The sequence below is a fragment of the Marmota flaviventris genome, chromosome 6, assembly GCF_047511675.1.
Source record: "Marmota flaviventris isolate mMarFla1 chromosome 6, mMarFla1.hap1, whole genome shotgun sequence".
Lineage (NCBI taxonomy): Eukaryota > Metazoa > Chordata > Mammalia > Rodentia > Sciuridae > Marmota > Marmota flaviventris.
The window spans coordinates 56,452,371-56,472,404 of record NC_092503.1 but is presented as its reverse complement, the minus strand read 5'-3'; the positions used below and the strand labels follow the sequence as shown (position 1 = coordinate 56,472,404).

General features: G+C 40.2%; 1 protein-coding gene across 1 annotated transcript in view; it reads right to left on the bottom strand.

The window, feature by feature from the left end:
- Positions 1-1,462: 1,462 nt before the first annotated feature.
- The window catches only part of Rtn4ip1 (reticulon 4 interacting protein 1), a 42,745-nt gene continuing 24,173 nt past the window's right edge, over positions 1,463-20,034 (bottom strand). The window contains exons 6-9 of the mRNA XM_034636701.2: positions 18,076-18,212; positions 14,474-14,657; positions 10,798-10,890; positions 1,463-1,595 (exon numbers count right to left, since the gene is read on the bottom strand). Of these exons, the coding sequence (XP_034492592.1) occupies positions 1,488-1,595; positions 10,798-10,890; positions 14,474-14,657; positions 18,076-18,212 (522 nt within the window). The 3' untranslated portion in view covers positions 1,463-1,487. The remainder of the gene's footprint in view (positions 1,596-10,797; positions 10,891-14,473; positions 14,658-18,075; positions 18,213-20,034) is intronic.

The window sequence follows — 20,034 nt, the reverse complement described above, 5'->3', positions numbered from 1 at the left end:
TTCTTATTGTCCAAGTGCAAAGTACTTCACTTCTTTTTAATTATGCTGATCTCTTTAGTATCTTCCTTGTAAGCCCCTGAAATGAGCTTCTTTTCTGGCAAATTGCAGGTTTTCCTAATTTTTCCACACTGCTCCTCTTTGCTCCTGATTCTCACTGTGAATTTGGCTAAAAGCAACCAGTAGTACCTGTGCTGCTAACTGAATACTGTGTTGCTTTGAAATTTCCTCCTCCAAATAAACTAGTCTGTCACCTTTAAATTCAGCCTTACACAAAGTCTCAGGGAACAGACAAAATATAACTTGCCAGACTTTTAATCCAGATGACTGCTGGTCAAATTCCTAATAGTGTCCTTACTTATATCTGAAGCTTCATCAGCAGTCTTACTGTCTGCATTCTTGTCAGCATTCTAGCCTTCTGAGCCATCATGAGAATCACTCATTAAATTCCATTTACAGCATTTTAGGCTTTCTATCATCTGCTTCTCTAAACTTTTCTAAATTTCTCTGCAAACAAATTCCAAAGGCTTCTGAATCAAATCAGTATAGTCATAGCAATGATCCCACTTCTTGGTACCAATTTTCTGTGTTAGATTATTATTGTAACAAATAACTGAGATAATCAAGTTATAAGGTGGAAATGTTTATTTTGGCTCAGTTTTGGAGGATTCAGTTCACATCAGTTGGCTTTGTTGCTTTGGGGCCTGTGGTGAAGCAGCACATCATGGTGGAAGCAAATGGTGAAAGAAAATGCTCACTTTTGTCAGCCAGGAAGCAAAGAAGGCAGGAAGGCACCAGGATCCCAGTATCTCCTCCAAGGGCATGCCCCCAGTGACCTAGCTTCTTCCTACTAGTTCTACCACTTAAAGGTTCCACTGACTTCCAGTAACACCACAAGCTCAGACCAAGCTCCAACACATGGTCTTTGGGGGTCATCCAAATCCAAACTAAGGCAGCCAGTTAGAAAGTGTTCACTGATGAATTCAAGAAGAAACCAGCTTTTATTTTATTCAATTAACAAACTTATTTATTTTGTGATGTTAGGGATGGCCTCATGCACACCAGGCAAGTGCTTTATCACTGAGCTATGCTCCCAGTCCAGAGCAAGCTTTTTAATAACTTTTCATGCTGGTATCCATTCACAAACTCCAAGTTTTAGGACCTTAAAAACATTATCATAATAAAACAAGGTTTGAGTTGCTAGAAGAGAAGGTACCATAGCAATCTGCAAAGCTGTTGTGAAAGAACAGCTTAAAAAGAATATGCAATTCTCACTGACTACAGACAAGTCCAAGTGCTGATGTTTGTATCAACCACTGGCAAGTCATTGGCAAAAAAAAAAAAAGTGTGTTTATTTTTTTTTAGCCTATCATGGAACTTATAACCTAATATGGAAAAATGTTTGAGGGGGATGGCTAGAAAAAAGTATGGACCACAAGCACTCACCAAATAAGAAAGCCAACAATCACTAAACCACATACAGTATTTATTTAAATGACATTAATTACGGTCTTTCCTCGTGCATGTCCTCTTTCCACCTTTAGGAAAGCTTCCGGAACTTGAGAAAAAGGAAAGGTTTGTTCAATAACTGGTCGAATCTGTAAAATACAAGAAGAGACTTGATTGATCAGAACACCGACATCTTTCCAGGCAGGTGACATCTATACTTAGTTTCTTCACAATATCCCTCAAGGCTGGTCTTTCTCAGGTCTCTCTCCATTTTGCCAAAATGAAGCGCTCATGCCCAGCCATATCTGCTGCCTCCACTCTTGCCTCATCGCCTCTCTTTTCTTTGAAGTGACCCAGCTCCACCTTGCTCCATCTGACTTCTGCTCTATGCTGTCATGTCGCTTTTCTACTCAGGACCCTGCAACAGCCCCCAAGACAGGTATTCAAAGACCACTACTCCGGACCTCAGCCCCATGCAGATGCTATGCTTCACCAAAATGGTTTCCTTGCCATTTTCTGAACACAGTATATTGGTACCTTTGCCAGTACAAGTCAGTCAGTCCAGAAATACCTCTTCTCTGGCCCTCCCAGCTCGGATCCCACACTCCATTTCCTCATCCCCTAGCCTGCAGTGTGTTCTCCCTTTGAACTGCTCCAGGGACCAGGGGGGGGCCCTTCTCAGAGCTATACTTGTTATAGCTGAGGACAAATCTAGGTCACCCTGAAAGGGAAATACCAAAGGAGCCTGATGCCCCAAGCTCCTTGCTCTATCTATTCCCTGGGTCCCCTTACAGATAGTACAGACTAAGTAGAGGTTTTTTATTTTTTTAATCTGTTAATGTTTGACTATCCACTCAACCAGAGTGTAAAGAACTTATGGTATAAACCACCTCTTTTGTATTTCTCCCCAACACCTAGCATCATGCTACGCATATAGTAGGAGCTTAATAAATATCACTTAGGTGAAAACCAAAATGTGGGAAGCAGAAGTCTTATGTGAGTTCTCTGAGCTTTGGAAGAAACTGTCCCAGGCTATAGTTGCCCTGGGAAGCTCTGCTAAACAGTGGCACAGTTGGTTAGAATTTACAGGAAAGCCATTGCAGCCAGCTCACTGATGGTTAGAGTGTTGCTGGTTCTCTTCAACATACCATTACTACTGCCAGCAACCTCCTTCTGAAAGTAGGTTCCAAGTAATACCCTCCTCCCATACAAAAATGAAATTATATTCTTCCTTTTCAAAACTTTAAGCAGAAGTCAGTAATTATTCACTGCATACTTCACTGGCCTTCCTCCCATAACTCCAGCGGCAGGAATAAGCTGTCAGAGGCACAAGTCAACTCATACATTTGACAACCATTTTATTTTTACAAGAGAAGACGTGTTCTTGTGACATTCAAATGCAACCAGTGCAATCCCCCCTAGTATGACTCATACAACCCAGATACCCAAAAATCATCTCAAACTCCAAACATTCTCCAAAGATCTAAATCTTCTTCTGTATCCATGAATCACAATAAGCTCAAAATAAAAGCAATAGCTGGTATGTTCTGTCCTTACTACATACTAGGGACTCTTCTAAGGGCTCCCTATATTTTTACCTCATTTAAACCCATAACCACCTTCTGAGATAGGTATTACTATTATTCTCATTTTATGAAAGAAGAAATCAAGGCACAGAATTAAATAAATTGCTAAAGTCACACCTAAGTGATAAGGCAGGATTCAATCTGGTGCATCATCTTTGCTCTCACCACTACCTGCTGAACTTTTCATTATCATCTGCAGCTTTATACCTCTACACCTAGAAGGAAGGGAAAGGAAGCCAAGGATAATAATGACATCATAGCCTGCATCTTGACCTTTTTTACTTGTGCCAGCTGAGAATGTGGCCTCTAGATCCTTTGTCTAGGCCACCAAGATGACAGATGTGTGGTACATGTGCCAACACTTCCATCTGCTTATGGAGGACATCACTAATTGATAATTCTCCAAGGTGCTGAGCATGACTTCAAAACCTTCTTCAACACCACACCACTAAGAACTGATCTGCCTGGCATGTTAGATGAAACCTATTTGTATTCTCTGGTCAGAGGAGGGAAGTCATTCAGGTTGATTCCTGTATGTCCCATAGGAAACCTTCTGAACCTGGGATGTTGTTTTGGGGATGCTGTTTATCTGGAAAAGGAACCACCTTTAATGTATGCTTAAACTCCACTGTCCTAGGTCTCCTGTTAGAAAAACAAAATCAGAATCTCTAGGGGTAGGGAAGAGGATGGTGAATTTTAAATAAGCTTCCCAGGAAATGTGTGTACACAACTACAGTGAAATTGCTGTTGCTTTCTGCCCTATTCTTAGGGTTCTGAACTTGTATCAGACATACATGCATCCATTCTGCAAATGTTGACTAAATGCCTGCCTTCTAAGTGCTAGGACTAATGCAGAGCAGGAACACAAAAGAGGCTCCACTCTAGAATGAGCTGCCCAAGCCATCGAGCCATGTTCACTTCAGAGCTCTGCCCAGAGCCACAGAGGCTGAACTGATGACCCAGGCAGCTTGCAGTGACTGCACACTTTGATCTGGCTGGTCAGGCCCATTGTGGCAAATAACCCAGGAGGGCTGACCATGGCATAATGAGTCATTCAGCAATTCCCATAAGTGACAATGAAAAAAAAAAAGCTTTCGAATTATAGGCAGGCAAATGCCACTGTTGGCTGAATATGTGACAGCAAATGGAGATTAACTGGATAATGAGACAGTGTCTGTGCACAGCCTCACATCAGATCGCGAATGCTTGTTTGTTAAGAACAAAGGGATCAGAGTTAAAATCCAGAGAGGGGAAAGAAAGGTTACTCACAGTGAAGTGGGGACATTTATGTGATGACACTGCTATAGTCCACCTGGCACAGGGAGCCCTGTTATAAAGCAGGCAGGCTCAATACCAGGCTTCCCGCCACATAGACACCCGGGGCTCACAGTCGACTGGGAGATGTCCACCGCAGAAGCCCTTGATCTGTCTTGGATCCAATTGTGGGTCTCCTGAGTATACCTTACCTTCCTTAAAGGCTGTGCCCAGACAGACTCCAAGATTTAGCACCTGCTGTCTGATATCCCTTCTACAACACAGGGACAAAGGGGATCTCACTAAGTATGGCCTTACCAGCTGCTGGGCCAGCCTCCTATCTGAGGCAGAAACCCTCTTCACCCCTTAAAGGGAGGGTACAGGAGGACTTTTCACCACCATAAGAACGGGATTGCTGGCGGACACAGGACATAGCATAGATAGCACTAGCAGCAGGCAAAAGGGTTTCCCTCCATTCCCATTTTCTCAACAAGAAATATAAAACATCAGAACCAAAATGGATCTAAATATCTGAGCAAGTCTGTTTTGATAGATTAGGAAGCTTGATGTGTAAGTGGCTGAGCAGTACATGTGAAGTCAGAGCTGTCAGGAACAGAGCCAAAATTATGACCCAGGACCCCTGATTTCATTGTCAAATGGGATGGATGTGGTTTGGGAAGTCTTTCTGCTTACTTCTTTCTCTCACCCTTCAGCCTCATCCTCCACAAGGCAAAGAAGATGCAGATCTGAGGGTGGAGTGTGTGAGGACAGGTTGACAGGTGTCAGACACCAAGGAGGACTTGAGGGCTCCTGGTATGAGTCAAAAAATCCACACACCTGTGGATGGGCACCAGGCACAGCCCCAGCACCCCTTCTTGGACAGGTATGCCCTGACCTCTGTGATAGGCTCAGTGTCCAGGGTTGGTTGGTGTAAAGGGGAAGATGACAACTTTAATTAAGTCTCCTGAGATAAGAAGAGGACGAAAGGAAGAGGTGAGTTTTGCTCCAATTTGCTATTTCTTAGAGACTTCCTGCCCTCATATGGAAAACTCAAAGCTGCAAGATAGATGGTAAGATAGGAGGAGATGACAGATGAGGGTGCTCATCAAGGGAGTTTTGAAAATAATCCATACGTATCCCTAGGTATTCCCCTAAGAAAAGACACTCCTTCCAGTTAGAAGGTAAGAGGAAAAACTCAGTATACATAGAAACAATTTCAGCAGTACCAGAAAAACTTCAGAAGCATCAAGGTTAAGAGATTCATGAGATACTTGCCATATCTGGCAAGCTAACCATCTTCTAATGGTTCTTAAGATTCAATCTCTAGTCATTACACTGTCCATGGAGCAAAATCCAGTTGTAACATGAAACTTAAGAGCTTAAAACACAGTCCTCTGCTAAATTAGGCCATTCAAGAAGGGCCTGGGAAATCACCTACCTCAGAACTCATGTTTACCTCTAAAGTGGCAGTGTTGCCAAGGGTGGTGGCATGTGCCTGTAGTCCCAGACACTTGGGCAGGAGGCAGGAGGATTGCAAGTTAAAGGGCAGCCTCAGCAATTTACTGAGGCCCTAAGAACTAGGTAAGACCCTCTCTTAAAATAAAACATTTAAAAAAAGGGCTGGTGATATGGCTCAGTGGTTAAGTGACCTTGGTTTCAATCTTGGTACCAGAGAGAGAGAGAGAGAGCACGCACTCTTAGTCTGTCAGTGTCCCAATACAGTAGCCTCTAGACAGACATGGCTCCCTAATCACAAGTTGGGAACAGTGGCACATGCCTATAATCCCAGTGATCTGGAAGGCTTAGGAAGGAGGACTTCAAGTTCAAGATTAGTCTTGGCAACTCAGTGAGACCCTGTCTTATAAAAAATAAAAAAGGCTAGGGATGTAGCTCAGTGGTAAAGCACCCCTGAGTTCAATCCCCAGAAAGCCCCAAAAGTGAGCAAATGAAATGAAAAATTCAGTCTCTCAGCTGTACTAGCCACATTTCAGTGCTCAATAGTCACATGTGACTGGTGACTGCAGTACCAGGCAGTGCAGACAGAGAACATTTCCATCACTACAGAAAGTTCTAGTGGACAGCACTGTTCAAAGGGTAACTCTATATGGCCAACCAATCTCTCCACACCCTATTGGCTGAAGTAGAATGCTAGGGGCCCTTTGTGAATATTTTGAATTGAACTTAAATACGTTACATAGAAACTCTTCTAATACTGGCTAAAATAAAACAAAGTCTGTATCATTCCTCAACCAAGAAACTAGATTGGTCACCTAGGATTTTGAAGAGATCTGTGAACATTAAGTCATTAAGTGCATGGCATCAAAAGGCTTTAATAATTTTATGAAGAATATATATGTACAAATATATAAAGGGAAAATATATGAGGAATATATGCACAAATATAAAAAGTAAAAGGGAGCCAGGTGTGGTGTTTCCAAGTCTACTATGCGGAAGGATAAGCTGGGAAGATCACTTGAGTCCAGGAGTTCAAGACTAGCATGCGCAACATAGTGAGATAAATAAAAAGATAAAAGGGTAAAATGAAAAATATCCCCATATTTTATCCCTGGGCATCTAGTTTCCTTTCTCAGGGCAATCAATATTTCAAAATCCTTTCCTATCCTTTGGAGATATTAGTGGAAGGTGGAATGATGGTCCCCAAGAATATTCACATCCTAATTCCCCAAACCTGTGAATATGTTACCTTACATGGCAAATGGACTTTGCAGATGGGTAAGGATCCTTAAACAGGGGGATCATGGATCATTCAAGTGAGCACAACGGAATCACAGGGTCCTTGCAAGAGGAAGGCAGGAGGGTTAAGAAAGAAATATGATGACAGAAGCAGAAGCAGAGGTCAGACTGATATAGCTATAAGTAAAGGAATGCAGGGGCAGCCCCCAGAAGCTGGGGAAGGAAAGGAAACAGCTTCTCCCCTCCGGCCCACCTGCAGGAAGAATGCAGTGCTTCTGACCCACTGACTTCTGGCCTTCAGAACTGTAATATAATAAGTTTGTGTTCTTTTAAACAACCATGTTTGTGGTAATTTGTTATAGCAATAGGAAAGCAATAAGCAAATATGTATAAATATTTTCCCTCAAAACACAGTCGTTCTTATCAGGAGCAGACTATGGTCTCATGAATCTGTCTCGTCACCTCTTCAAAGTCCTGAAGGATACTGAGAAACATAAGAAGATATAATAAAACACCATAAATTCAAACTCCACCTGTGTAATATTTGGATGATTATGTACACAAGCAGAAAACACTGAAGCTATATGAGGGATTTATTATTTAATGTTATCACTAATTTTTTTTGCTTTTTGTAGTTTTGTAGAAGAACAGCATGCCTTTATTTTATTTTATTTTAGCTAGTGCTACTGAGAGAAGGCAACGTCACAGCTGGTGTTTACAATAGTGTGAGGGTGATGCTGTTGTGAACAGAGAGTGCTCATTATTATGGGCATTAATTCTGTGCTTTCTCCATTTTTACTGGGGCACACAGAGCTAACAAGAATCTACCATAATACTTGTTAATCCAGATACTTTTTTTTTGGTGCCAGGAATTAAGCTTAGGGGCACTTGACTACTGAGTCACATCCCCAGCCTTATTTTGTATTTTATTTAGAGACAGAGTCTCACTAAGTTGCTTAGCACCTCACTTTTGCTGAGGCTGGCTTTGAACTCAAAATCCTCCTGCCTCAGCCTCCCGAGCCACTGGGATTACAGGTGTGTGCCATCACACCAGCTCAGATACTATTTTTTAATCAGGACAGTTTAAGTCATAAGTGACCAGTGCCATATTGTATTTATATTTCCAGAAACAATTCTCTTATGAAATAAAACCAGCAAGAGGGCAACAGGTAAATAAAGAGAAAAGGAGTCTAGAAGGTAGGCCTCATGGAAAATTCCAGACACTAAATATAAAAACTAGATTTTCAAAACTGGTTATTGTAATACCTATTAAATTATAAATGCATATGCTTTTTTGACTCAACAATTCCATTTTCATAAATAGAAATGGACATACTCACAATTAGGTAATTAACATAAATACTGGATTAGCCACTGAAGCATTATCTGCAAAAAGACTGGAATGATATTGATAATACACCTGTATAAAGGAATACTATGTGGCTGTTTATAAAATAAAGAATGAAGAAAGTATTTATATCCTAACATAAAACAAAGTTCAAAATAGGTTGTTAAAATGTTGCAGAACAACATGTTATCTACTTGTGTTTGAAAGGGGGAGAGGAATTTTCCTGTTGGAGTCAGAATATCTTTGGAATACATAAGAAATGTGACACTGATTGTGTGTGACATACAGAATCTCAGTGACTGATGGACAGGAGTCAAAGGATGATTACTTGAAATAAGTTTTCCTATTTCTTGGATTTTGAATCTTGGAAAAGTATTTTATCTAAAAATGTAAACATATTTTAAAATAGTTGGCTCTGTGGTTTCGTGACTTTACACTATCAAAAAAGAAATACTGCTCCTCTATCAGATACCTGCTAATTAGACTCATTAAGCACCCAGCCAAAGTTTGAAGAACTTAAATGTCTTTGTCCAGTAGAGTAAATATCTATTAACTGCACATATGTAAAATCTGCTTTGTTATTTTTCCCAAATTCCCAGGGTAGACAAACAATGATTTCTCACAACCACAGAGAAGTAGGAATGCAAAAGGATGGCCAACCTTTCATGGCATCCGGCGTCACCTCTCAACTTGCACAGTCCCAGAGTCCTTCACTGTCAGAAACAACTCCCAAACCCAACAGCCTGTGGGTAGGAGAGTGCAGAATCGAAGGCAAGAGGAATATCTACTTGGCCACCATCATTTAAGGATATTTCAAGGACATCTTTTTCTATCATGTACTCTTTCAGCCATTCTACCAGTTATCTGCCAAACTTAATAGGTAGATATATACAAGCCACCTCTCATCTTTGTTGGGTAAATAGTAATTTCCAGGTAGAGAGAGTCACAATATTTTGAACACAAAAGAGCAATGGTAAGCATGTGGACAGTTTGGAGCAGATATTAGGACAGGCACAATCACATGATGGACTTCTGGAAGATAGAGACCTCTCTAATAATGGGCTCAGTCACATGAAGCACTTATTTATTTGATGATAGTTCATTTCTTTCTTCCTAGAAACAAAATAAACATCCCCATGGGATGTGAGAGACCCCTACAAAGAGGAACTTAACACAATCACAATAATGCTGAGCCCCTGTTTCTATTCAGCACACATGAAAACCTAGATATCCACGAAAAGGCAGGGGAAGCAAGAGATTTCTAAGTAGGGGTGTCACTCCTCAGGAGGGTTTTCCAAGCGTGAGAGTGAAAATCATGTGATGGCAATGCTGGCCCTGCTCCAACCCCTTTCTCTGCCACTGTAAAATGATTAGGACAAGACAATGTAAACCCAGTAGAAATCAGTCCCAAGCACTGAGAAGGTAGTTGAATTGGTGGGGAGAAAGCACTGAGTTCTGCTCCCACTTAGCAAGCTGAGCATATCCCTTTTTCTCCTGAGCTAGTATTCTTATCTAATACCAGGTAAAATGAGAATCACTGTAGTTATGATCTCATGCAACCCTCTAAGGTATACAAGGTTCTCCATCCTATAATTCCATACAATCTCTCAATAAAATCACAAATATCAGCACCAGAATATGAGTCTATTTTCTGGGTTATTCTTCCAGTGATGGAAAGTTAGGGCAGTTAAGGCTGTGAAAGAGCCCAAATGAGCAGGTGTCAGCTTAGGAAACTTTCAGTTACCAAGATCTCTGCAAGGGATAACCAGCCTCAAAGCACCAGTCCCTTTCCACAAAGGAGACACTAGTAGCCTGAGAATACTAGTTGTCTACAACCCAACCCTCGTCAATCCTTACCTGTGTCCTGGCCATTGACCTCAGACATACTATTTATTTGCTCTGGACCTTATTATAGTAATTTGGGAATCAGAAGACTGGGAGATCTAATTCTCATCCAGCTGTGCTGGGACTGAGATTCCCCTTCTCATCTGGAAAGTGGCTTACCTACCCTCAGACTAAGTCAGCTCCATGAGCAGTTCTACTGAACTCACAGATGTGTTCTCACCTTTGTACAGGTATGGTCATCCCAAAGTGCCATGTTTTCAGGACTACTTAAAAACAAACAAACAAACAAAACAAAAAAAAACCCATCCACTGTAAATCCCAACTCTGCCACTATCTAACCAGGAGCCTTTGGGAAAATTATGTAACCTCCATAAGTCTGTCTCTTTGTCTGCAAGCCAAGGAGGGTGAACTAGATAGGTAAACACTTTTCCAGACTGAACAGTCTACATCTGTGATTTCCAGGATGATAGAGACAAAGATACAAACTTGGCTATGTAAGGCACTGTAAGTCCCGGCCAAGCCTACCTCTGAAGAATTCCATTGATGAGACTTGGTGGGCAGGTCTCCCAGAAATGCTCCACCAATACAAAAGTTTCCAAATAAAAGGTTTACTGATGTACCTACCTTTCCTGCATCCACAAGTTCTGCAATTTCATCTAGACATGGACCGCTGGGCATGAAAAAGGCCCAGCGATAATGGACTCCTTGCCAGAAATGCTAAAAAGGAAAAAAAGATGTCAAGTATAGAAAAGGACAAAATCTGACTAAATGCAAATTCAGGTAAAGACATTTTCTGGATGTAAAAGACAAACCAATTTCCCATTTCTTGCTGACACATGAGCTATATATGCCTAGTACCTTAGCACAGTGACTGACAGAGAACAAATGCTCCAAAATGTTTAAGAAATAAATGAACAGAGATGTCCATGTCAACCTAGGCTTCTCTAAGCTGTGACTGATGAACAAGTAAGCACAGGAAAGCATTCCTTAAATGACAGTCTAAATAGTCTTTGACAGTGGATTGCTTCTCAAAGGAGAATTAGGGGCTGGGACTTCTACGCTTTCTCTAATAAGGTTTGAAAAGATCTCTGAAGTACCAGAAGAGATTTTTACCAAATTCAATAATGCTCTAGGGGCAATGAATTACAAAAATATGATCTTAGACAAAAAGCCCAATTTTCATTCTTTTTTTCCTGGCTCTGACAAGAACTCGGCAGTTTTAAAGGCAAAACAAAATGTAAAGTTCCATATACACCACGGCTGGATTTTCCCTACAGTTACGGCAAATACCAAGCCATCCCATCTGTTATGAGACAAGATGAGCAAAAATCTTACACTGAGAAGGTTCAAAGTTACTGCCATGACCACTTGTAACTGTTACTCTTTATGTCAGAGGTAGGTGATCCATTACCAATACAGAAGTAAACAGAGGTTCTCTATGATATCTCAACCACCCGTCCAACTAAACTGCTGAGGGAGTGGGGGTCAGTCAGTACTATGCTGCTGCCCTCCTTGCATTGACCTGCAACTGTTAGGCAAGCTTGGACTTCTATTTCACTGAGCTCACTCTCAGCCTGACATTCCTGCAGCATGGCATAAATCACCACAGCATGAGGCTGTGTGATGGAACTCCTTGCTTCCCTAGATCAGCTACTACTGTTATTTCAGTCAAGCTACCTCTTTCAGTCAGTTTCCTGGCCTATAGAACATCAGTACCATGACCACCTAGCTGACAGGGTTGTAGGAAAGATAAAATAAGAATGTATATAAAATGGGGCTGGGGTTGTAGCTCAATCGTAGAGCACCTGCCTAGCATGTGTGAGGCACTGGGTTTGATTCTAAGCACCACATATGAATAAATGAATAAAATAAAGGTCCATTAACATCTAAATTTTTTTAAAAAAGGATGCATATAAAATGCCTGACACATAAAAGGTATTCAATAAATATTTGTTCAGTACTGAAAGTAAAGACTGGGACAATACCAAGTCAGAGTTTAAGAATGTAGGAAGAAAAAAATAAAAACTAAACTAAGCTGCTGCCTAGGCAGAGCTTCCCACCTAGTGTGCTGGCAGTGGCTTACCAGTTGAGTGACTACATAGTTTATCATCCAATCTGGAAAAGTTGTGAGTGAAGAGTCACCAAAATGTCTACCCCAGGACAACAGGTAGGAAGAGTCAAGCTTACTCTATAACAGGTGTGATGAGATACAGACTCCTGTTAATCCTCAGGGTAACATGACAGAGCCTGGGCTAGTAGAAGTCTCTAGGTAGGTGGCTTTTAACACAGAGCAGCCTCAATATGTTGTTCAAATACTATCATTTTCTGTGTGCTGTGACATGAGAGATGCTGGGGAACAGCCTCTGAATACTTAATGTGGCTAGATAGCAGAAGCAATGCAAATGGCCCAAGCTGACAGTGGGCCCAGTTTAATGACAACCTCAGGAGACGTATTCAAGTACTTCGCCCTAAGGTCTGGCCTCATGGGCTATAATTAAAATATTCTGGTAATTGTTTAGGATATTAAATAAGGAACAGAAATGTTCACAACTACCACATCTATAATTCTTTACAAGCATGTTACTCTGCAAAGTGAAACTTGGCCTGTAATAGCCAAATTTTTATATTCTGTTAAAAGGGTTGTGTATTTTTTCCCAGGCCATTACAGGACAGAAAGTAAAGCAGGTAGGAGAGCTGGAAGATGACAGTGAGGCTTTGTGCACAGTCTCAGAAAGACAGTGGAAACTGTTGGATACAAACTGCTTGGCATGACCATTATTGTCTTTCAAGCAGGTGGAAAGTAGAAAACAAAGGAACCAATACCTGCTTTACTCTCTGAGGACAACTCTGAATGTTAACTTGTGAGAGAGGTCTCTCTGGAGTACAAACTGGGAAATCTTACAGAAAACTTGTACTTTAAAGTACTGGAAAGTCTAGGCTTTGTGAAAAGAGAAAGAGGAGATAAATGACAGTTAAGATTCCTTTCTACAAAGTATCCTGAGGCATTGTTTCTGGCTGCCGTCTGAATCAAGCCAAAATGGAGGACACCAGAAAGCAGAGCTTGGATTGCTCATCTCTGTGACCCATACATATTTCATATCAATTGTTTTATGGTCTGCTTTATCATAACTAGCTTTTCAATACTACTTCTAAATACTTAGTTCATTTACAGAATTCAAGAAACCAAAGTTCTAAATTTTATCCCCTAAAAAGCTAAACTATTTCCTAGTATGAAGAAGCTACTAAAGGGCTGGGGGAAACTTCAATGGTGGGAGGACCACCTTTTTTCCGAGTCTGAAGTATTCTGTCTAATTAAAAGAGTAGAATTTATCTTTATTTTTTCTATCATGTGTTCTATTTCAACACTAATTCAATGATCTGTAATTATCAAAATTTCATAATCTGAAATCGCATAATAAGCCTTTGTCCCAATTGTGATGACAATAGGCTACGATGTCAATCTGTGCCATTACTAAGGCTGATATATGCTAATCTCCCACTCATCAGGTACCTTCAGTGTGAGTGATATAACTCCAAACAGCCCTGGTAACAGTGGCTTATCAATGGTCAGTCTGACTGAGTACCAGAAACTTTCATAATGTCAACATTAGGGAGAATTTCATATTCACAGGGATACGCAGTGTTAGAACAAATTGCCATAATCCCAGCAAAAGCATGATCATTCCATTGGCCTTTGTAGCCTCACTGAAATAAGAGCATAATTTCCTTCAGGTTTCTGAAATTCAACAAAAAGCCTCTAAGACCTCTAAAGGTCAGAAGGCTAGGAATCAGGGATATATCCCAACAGCAGCCATATGCCGTTTTAATGAAGTTTCCACCTTTACATATAAGAGGATATATGTGTTAACGCTGGTGAAATGGAGAGGGCTATCAGGTACAGGCAGGAAGGAAGCGGATGGTGTATCCAATGAAATCAAGAAAGGTAATAACATCTAATAACAAGGCTAACATTTAATAAGAGCTTTTTATATATTAGGCATTATGCCACATTCTTCACATGGATTATCTCATCTAATCCTCACAACAATGCAGGAAGGCAGAAGAATCATTAGCCTCATTTTACAGGTGAAGATATTGGACTTAGAAATATTAAGTAACTTGTACAGGGTGGCACAGCCACGAAGTAAGGTCAGAATTTCAAACTAGTCAGTGTGACTCCAGAGTCCATGCTGGCAGTCTCTTCGCTATGCTGTCACCAAGAGAAGAGAGGGCCAGGTGACAAACCAATTTCTAGTCGCCTGAGGTTTCTGCTTGCTCTCACCGAGACTCTCTTTCCTACCTTTAATGTCTTGGTGCCCACAGTGACTCCTGTCTGCAGCATGCCATCTGCTATGCCCAGTTGGTCCATGTTCATGAGGAAAGGAGTCACCAAAGTCACATAGGTGGCTCCTGACCATTTCTTGAGAAAATTGAGAGCCCACATTTCAGTAGATCCACCAACATTATCAAGGATAAAATCAAACCTGGTGGGGAAAAAATCAAATCAAAACATCCTTGTCAGTCTTCACTCTAGGCTCTGATCCCCTTCACTCGCATCACAAGTTGGCTACAGGGTTTTTCTCAGAGACAGTTCACAAACCATGCTGCACTGTGCCACTAGCCCAGGATGGCTCCTTTGACAGAAAGGACAAAGCCACTCCCTGAATTGATGACTTGTCTCCAAAGTAAAACTGAATTGACTAACCTTCTTTTGTCATCAAAATCATATCATTTTTTAATACTTAAAGAATGACCTAAGTGTTTCTGAACCAGGAGTGATTTTGCTTCCTACAATGCACTCAATAGACCGCACACCAAAAATTATCAATTAAATATCAATAGTTGAGGAACTTAGTGTTAAATGTTGAGGAACCCTGATCTAAGCTTTGTAAAAAACCACAAAGCAATCCATTCAGTATAAGTCAAAGTATTCTTTTTTGTTTGTTTGTTTGGTTTTTGGTGGCACTGGGGAATTGAATCCAGGGCCTCACGAGTGTGAGGCAAGCATTCTACCAGTGATCTACATCCCCAGCCCAAAGTATTCTTTAGTGCACACAAGTACTTGAAAGAAAAGTATGCAAGGGTCTCATCTATAAGAACAATTTGATTTTATTCTTGCCATCTTCAGAAACACTTGTAGAAGCATCCTCTTTACCTTCTGGAATTTTGGTTTTATGTATAGCATCAAGGGGATGCATAAATCTCAACAGCCTTTCTTGTCTTCAATTCTGTTCTAACATGTCAAAAAAAAATCATCATACTGGAATCCAAAGAACTGACAGATATTCAAATGCTTAAATCTAACCTAAAACTGCTATAATCCCTAAACTCTACTTAAAAGGGATAAAAACCCACTAAACCTTTTAAATACTTTTGAAAATAAAGATCTATTTAGAGAATGCATGTGTATAAATTAAGTAAATCAATTGATGAATTCCTCTTGGATAAATCTTTTTTCACTTCCCAATTCGTTTGGATAAAGTTAAACATCAAAGGTTCTAAAACCACCTTTGGCCAACTTTGAGACTTTTGAGTCTTTCAAGGGATTAAAGAAAGACGAATAAAAATTAACCGATATAAAATGTACAATGACCTTACCAGATGATCATTCTTCTCATAAGAAAAGTTTCTACTTTGTTCCAAACTTTTGATTAAGTAAATATATGAGACTATTAAAAGAAAATGTAAGGGCAGTCTGATATTATAGAACAAGCACTGTCTGAAAAGGAGTTATGGAGGCCAAATTGTAGACCCACCTCTCTCACTTAGGATTCACAGCATGACTTTGAACATGCAAAAAAAATTATCAATCCTCTGTCCCTCATTTTCTCAACTGCAGGATAGGGGTAAACTGAAGGACTTCAAAGCCTCTTCTTGCTATAAAACTCTAAGAAGCTGCTAATTAGAAGGAAGAACAAATTACTACAGGTAAATTCAGAGTTGAAACTCTCAGGCAGAAGTTATAAAGATCAATTTAACTTAAGCTGGAGGAGCAGGAGGAAGGGGGAGAGGAAGAGGGAAGAGAGAGGAGAAGAGGAGGAGTAGGAGGAAGAAAAGAAGTAGTAGTAGTCCTAGTAATGGCCCGCATTTATAAGACAGTGAGGTTCCTCTACTGAAAAAGCACAAGCAAAAGGGACATGGCCACTTGTCAGAGATACTGAGGATGGAACTGGAGCATCAGGCTGGGGGGCTAGATTGAGTGTCCTCCAGCCTTCCATCAACCAGGTTCTCTGGAAACAAATTCCAGACATGTCTAACACCTACAGCAGATAGTGGGGAACGAGTTGGCCGTGGCCTCAGGGCCATGCTGCTCCTTCTAGCAGTGGCAAATAGGAGGTAACCTAAACTATCACTATCCAGAAGCCCAGTTTCGGAGACCTGTCACATTCTCACCTCCTAGTAGCCCACATGGGCTTCGACTTTGACACTCAGGAGGGTAGCTGTGAGTCCTCAACCATGCCACACATGCTTACTATGCAAGAGCTTACTATCTGCTGTTATCTCTAGTTGGAACAACTGTTCTTCTATATTCCCTCAATAATTAATTTTTTAAAAATTACAAAGGGGCTGGGGTTGTGGCTGCGTTGTAGAGCACTTGCTTCGCACGTATGAGGTACTGGGTTTGATCCTCAGCACCACATAAAAATAAATAAATAAACATATTGTGTCCATCTACAACTAAAAAATATATTTAAAAAAATATTATGAAGCACCTATTATGTGTTACTGCACTATAGTTCCAGGTAGAGGGAGATAGCAGCAAGTAGCACCAAAAAAGGAAAAAAGAAAGAAAGAAAAAGAAAAAAAAAAATCCCAGTACCATGGCTTGTTCACTGAAGCCTCTGTCTAACTGTTGCTTCCTCAAAGAGGCATTCTTCAACCACTCCACCTATGCCAATCTCCTCTCCAATCACTGACCCTCCCCTTTCCCTACATCAATTCTCCTCTGAGTGCTAATGACCAAAACCTTCTCAAACAGAATGTAAGCTCTATGAAGGGAGGAAAGTGTCTTGTTCACCACTGTACCCAGTGTTTAGAACAGTGCCTGGCAAGTATAGATTCATAAAGAGCAAAAGGAGTAACAGTGTGCTGTCTGCTCCCAGTAGCAGCGCCATATTGCTGTTGGAGCTGGAGGTATTGGCTGAGAAAGGTTAGGCCGTGTCAGATAGAGTCCCTTTTCCTTTCTTTTCTTTTTTTAATCTATGAAAATATACTTCTATTCAATGTGTACAAGAATAATTGGCTTCTGGAAACTAGTTTTTAAAAAGGAGATGCCTTTGAAATAGCAGCAGTAAAATTCTCCTATTAGCTTTCCAAATACTCCTAGTTGCACTATCAGCTTCAGCTTTGCCTGGGCTAATGAGGATCAGGTTAATAAACTGGAGCTATAGTCAGAGCAATAGGGCTTGTGTCCTGAATCTGCCCTGTTTGGTCCCTCAGGCTAGGCCAAACCTGGCATTCAGACACATTGAGGGCATCCACAGTGCTCCATTACCAGTATTGCTCTCACAACCTTATTGAATGCTTAAAGTGTATGTAGTGCTAAGCATGTGTTTTTGAGTACTACTTTATATTCTTCCTGCAGTAACAGATGCCAGAGAAGGGAACACACTTCCAATTTTGCCTTCAGCTCTCTTGTAAACCAGCAATAAAAGTACATTAACTTGAAAATTAGCAAAAGGCTATGTAAGCAAAATAACTTCCTCAGTACACATCACATCATGTCACTGTGCTCTGGAATTAAAATGGAACCCATCCAAATGACGTCTAATGATGTAGAATGTTTTCAGATTCTTCTCGAAGATTCCAATACGATTGTGAGGCCATCAAACAACCTGAGACCTGTATTATCAGCGGGCCTTATGCCCACCTTCCCAATGGGAACATTGCTGTAATACATACAGTTTTAAGGATTTCAACTGTTCTTCCACGCTTCCAGATTTGTAATCAATTACATCATCTGCCCCAAGCTTCCTCACAAGTTCACTGGCATCTTGAGAGCAAACTGCTGTCACATGAGCATTCCATGCTTTCATTACCTGCCAAAGGGAGTGGAAAAATGGACTGCATTAAAAAAAAAAAAGTTGGCACCATGTGTACATATATCACACTAATCTCTAGGGAACTTTAAGAACTTCAACTTAACAAGAACTATAGGAAGTCATCTGTCAAATATTAGTGAAAATGATTTAACTTTTGTTTACTAAGAAAAATCCCAAGGAAGAGATCTCATTTAAACAAAACAGCTAGTCACCTTGATGGCATAAAGTTTTACCCATCCACCTGGAGAAGAGCTCAGTGTCTCACCAAGATCAGGAAAGACAGAGATGAGAGCCTAAAAATTTGCATTTTCAATGATAAAGTTAAATGGCTGAAATGAAAAATTGCACGTCCTCAGAAAATGACTACTTTAAATGTGTTCAGAAAATTAATGTACAACACCTCTTCATTTGCATTTACAAAAAGTATTAATGCAGTCTTAAATCAGTGTATCAAAGTAATCAGCTATCAGATGCTTGGCAAAATCTGAAAAGGTACTGTTAAGGGGAAAGAAAACATGGCTATTTTATATTTAAAACACAGATCAGGGATCTCCTCTGGAGTAGGAAGACCTAAATAAATGTGTCCAGGCTTTAAAAATGCAGATGACTTAATTTTTAAAATAAGGAATAACTAGATTTTAATAAAAAAGAAAGTTAAATTCTAATGTTATTCAGGATTAAGTATCCAGAAAGCATCTACTCTAAAACTCCTCTAATTATTTTCTATAGTATCATATAATTATGTTTTTAATTTGAGAATGGTTACTTGAAGTTCACCAAGAAATTTGTGTGCTGATAGTTGCAGATCATAACAGATCAGCTGTTTTCTCAACTTTGTCCTGAGTATCAATTTCCTGAGTTTCCTTCAGACAAATTGCTAAGGGTCACTAGAATATAAGAGAATTGTGTTTTGTTAACTGTGAATCTCCACTCCAGGGGACACAAAGGTCAGGGCACCCAAAAGTACTAACTAAACATTTGTTAAATACAAAAAATGCCTATTAAATACAAAAAAAGGGGAGGAAGGAGGGTGGGGGAGAAGGTGGGAAGGAGGGAGGAAGGGAGGAGCAGAGGTAAGGGAGACAGGAAAAGAGAAAAGAAAAGAAACTGGAATACCAGCAAGCATTCTAAAAGTTCTTTTAAAGTGACCTTTCCCAATATAAACCACTACCTCATCTGCCTCTCTCAAAAGTTATGACCTTGATTTTAACAGTAATCACTCCTTGCATTTTAAAAAAGGTTTCGCAACCAAATATGCATTTCCTAGTTGCTATAGTTTAGTGTTGTGCATTTTTAAAATGTGATGCCTTTTAAATCTCTCTTAAATTACAGGCTTATCTTCTATCCCTTTGATTTCTTACATTTTATCTATAGAAAAATCCAGGCCATTTGACTTGCAGAGTTTGCCACTGGAATTTCTGACTGTACGCTCAGAGGGCAGTTCTGCATGTTGCTCTGTCTTCTGTATTTTTTGCTACTTGGCAGATGGATTTGGAGACTGGATCAGATTCAGTTTCAAACCATGGAAAGTGTCTGGCAAAACTACACAAGGCACATCATGTCTGGTTGTTACTCTTTTTATAATCTCAGCAGTTATCAATGCTCAATATCTACATCTGTTTATTAGTGACTGCAAAACAGTGTGGTTCAAATTCTTTTCTTTTCACTTAGTAGTTGGAATATTTCACAGACAAACACCTCCCTTCATATGCTACTGGGTTTACTCAGCCGTATAGTTCATATAGAAGAGGCAGAACAAATGCTTAATTATTTCTCCTTATTTTTCTGTTTATAATAAATTGCTTCTTTATCATCTTCT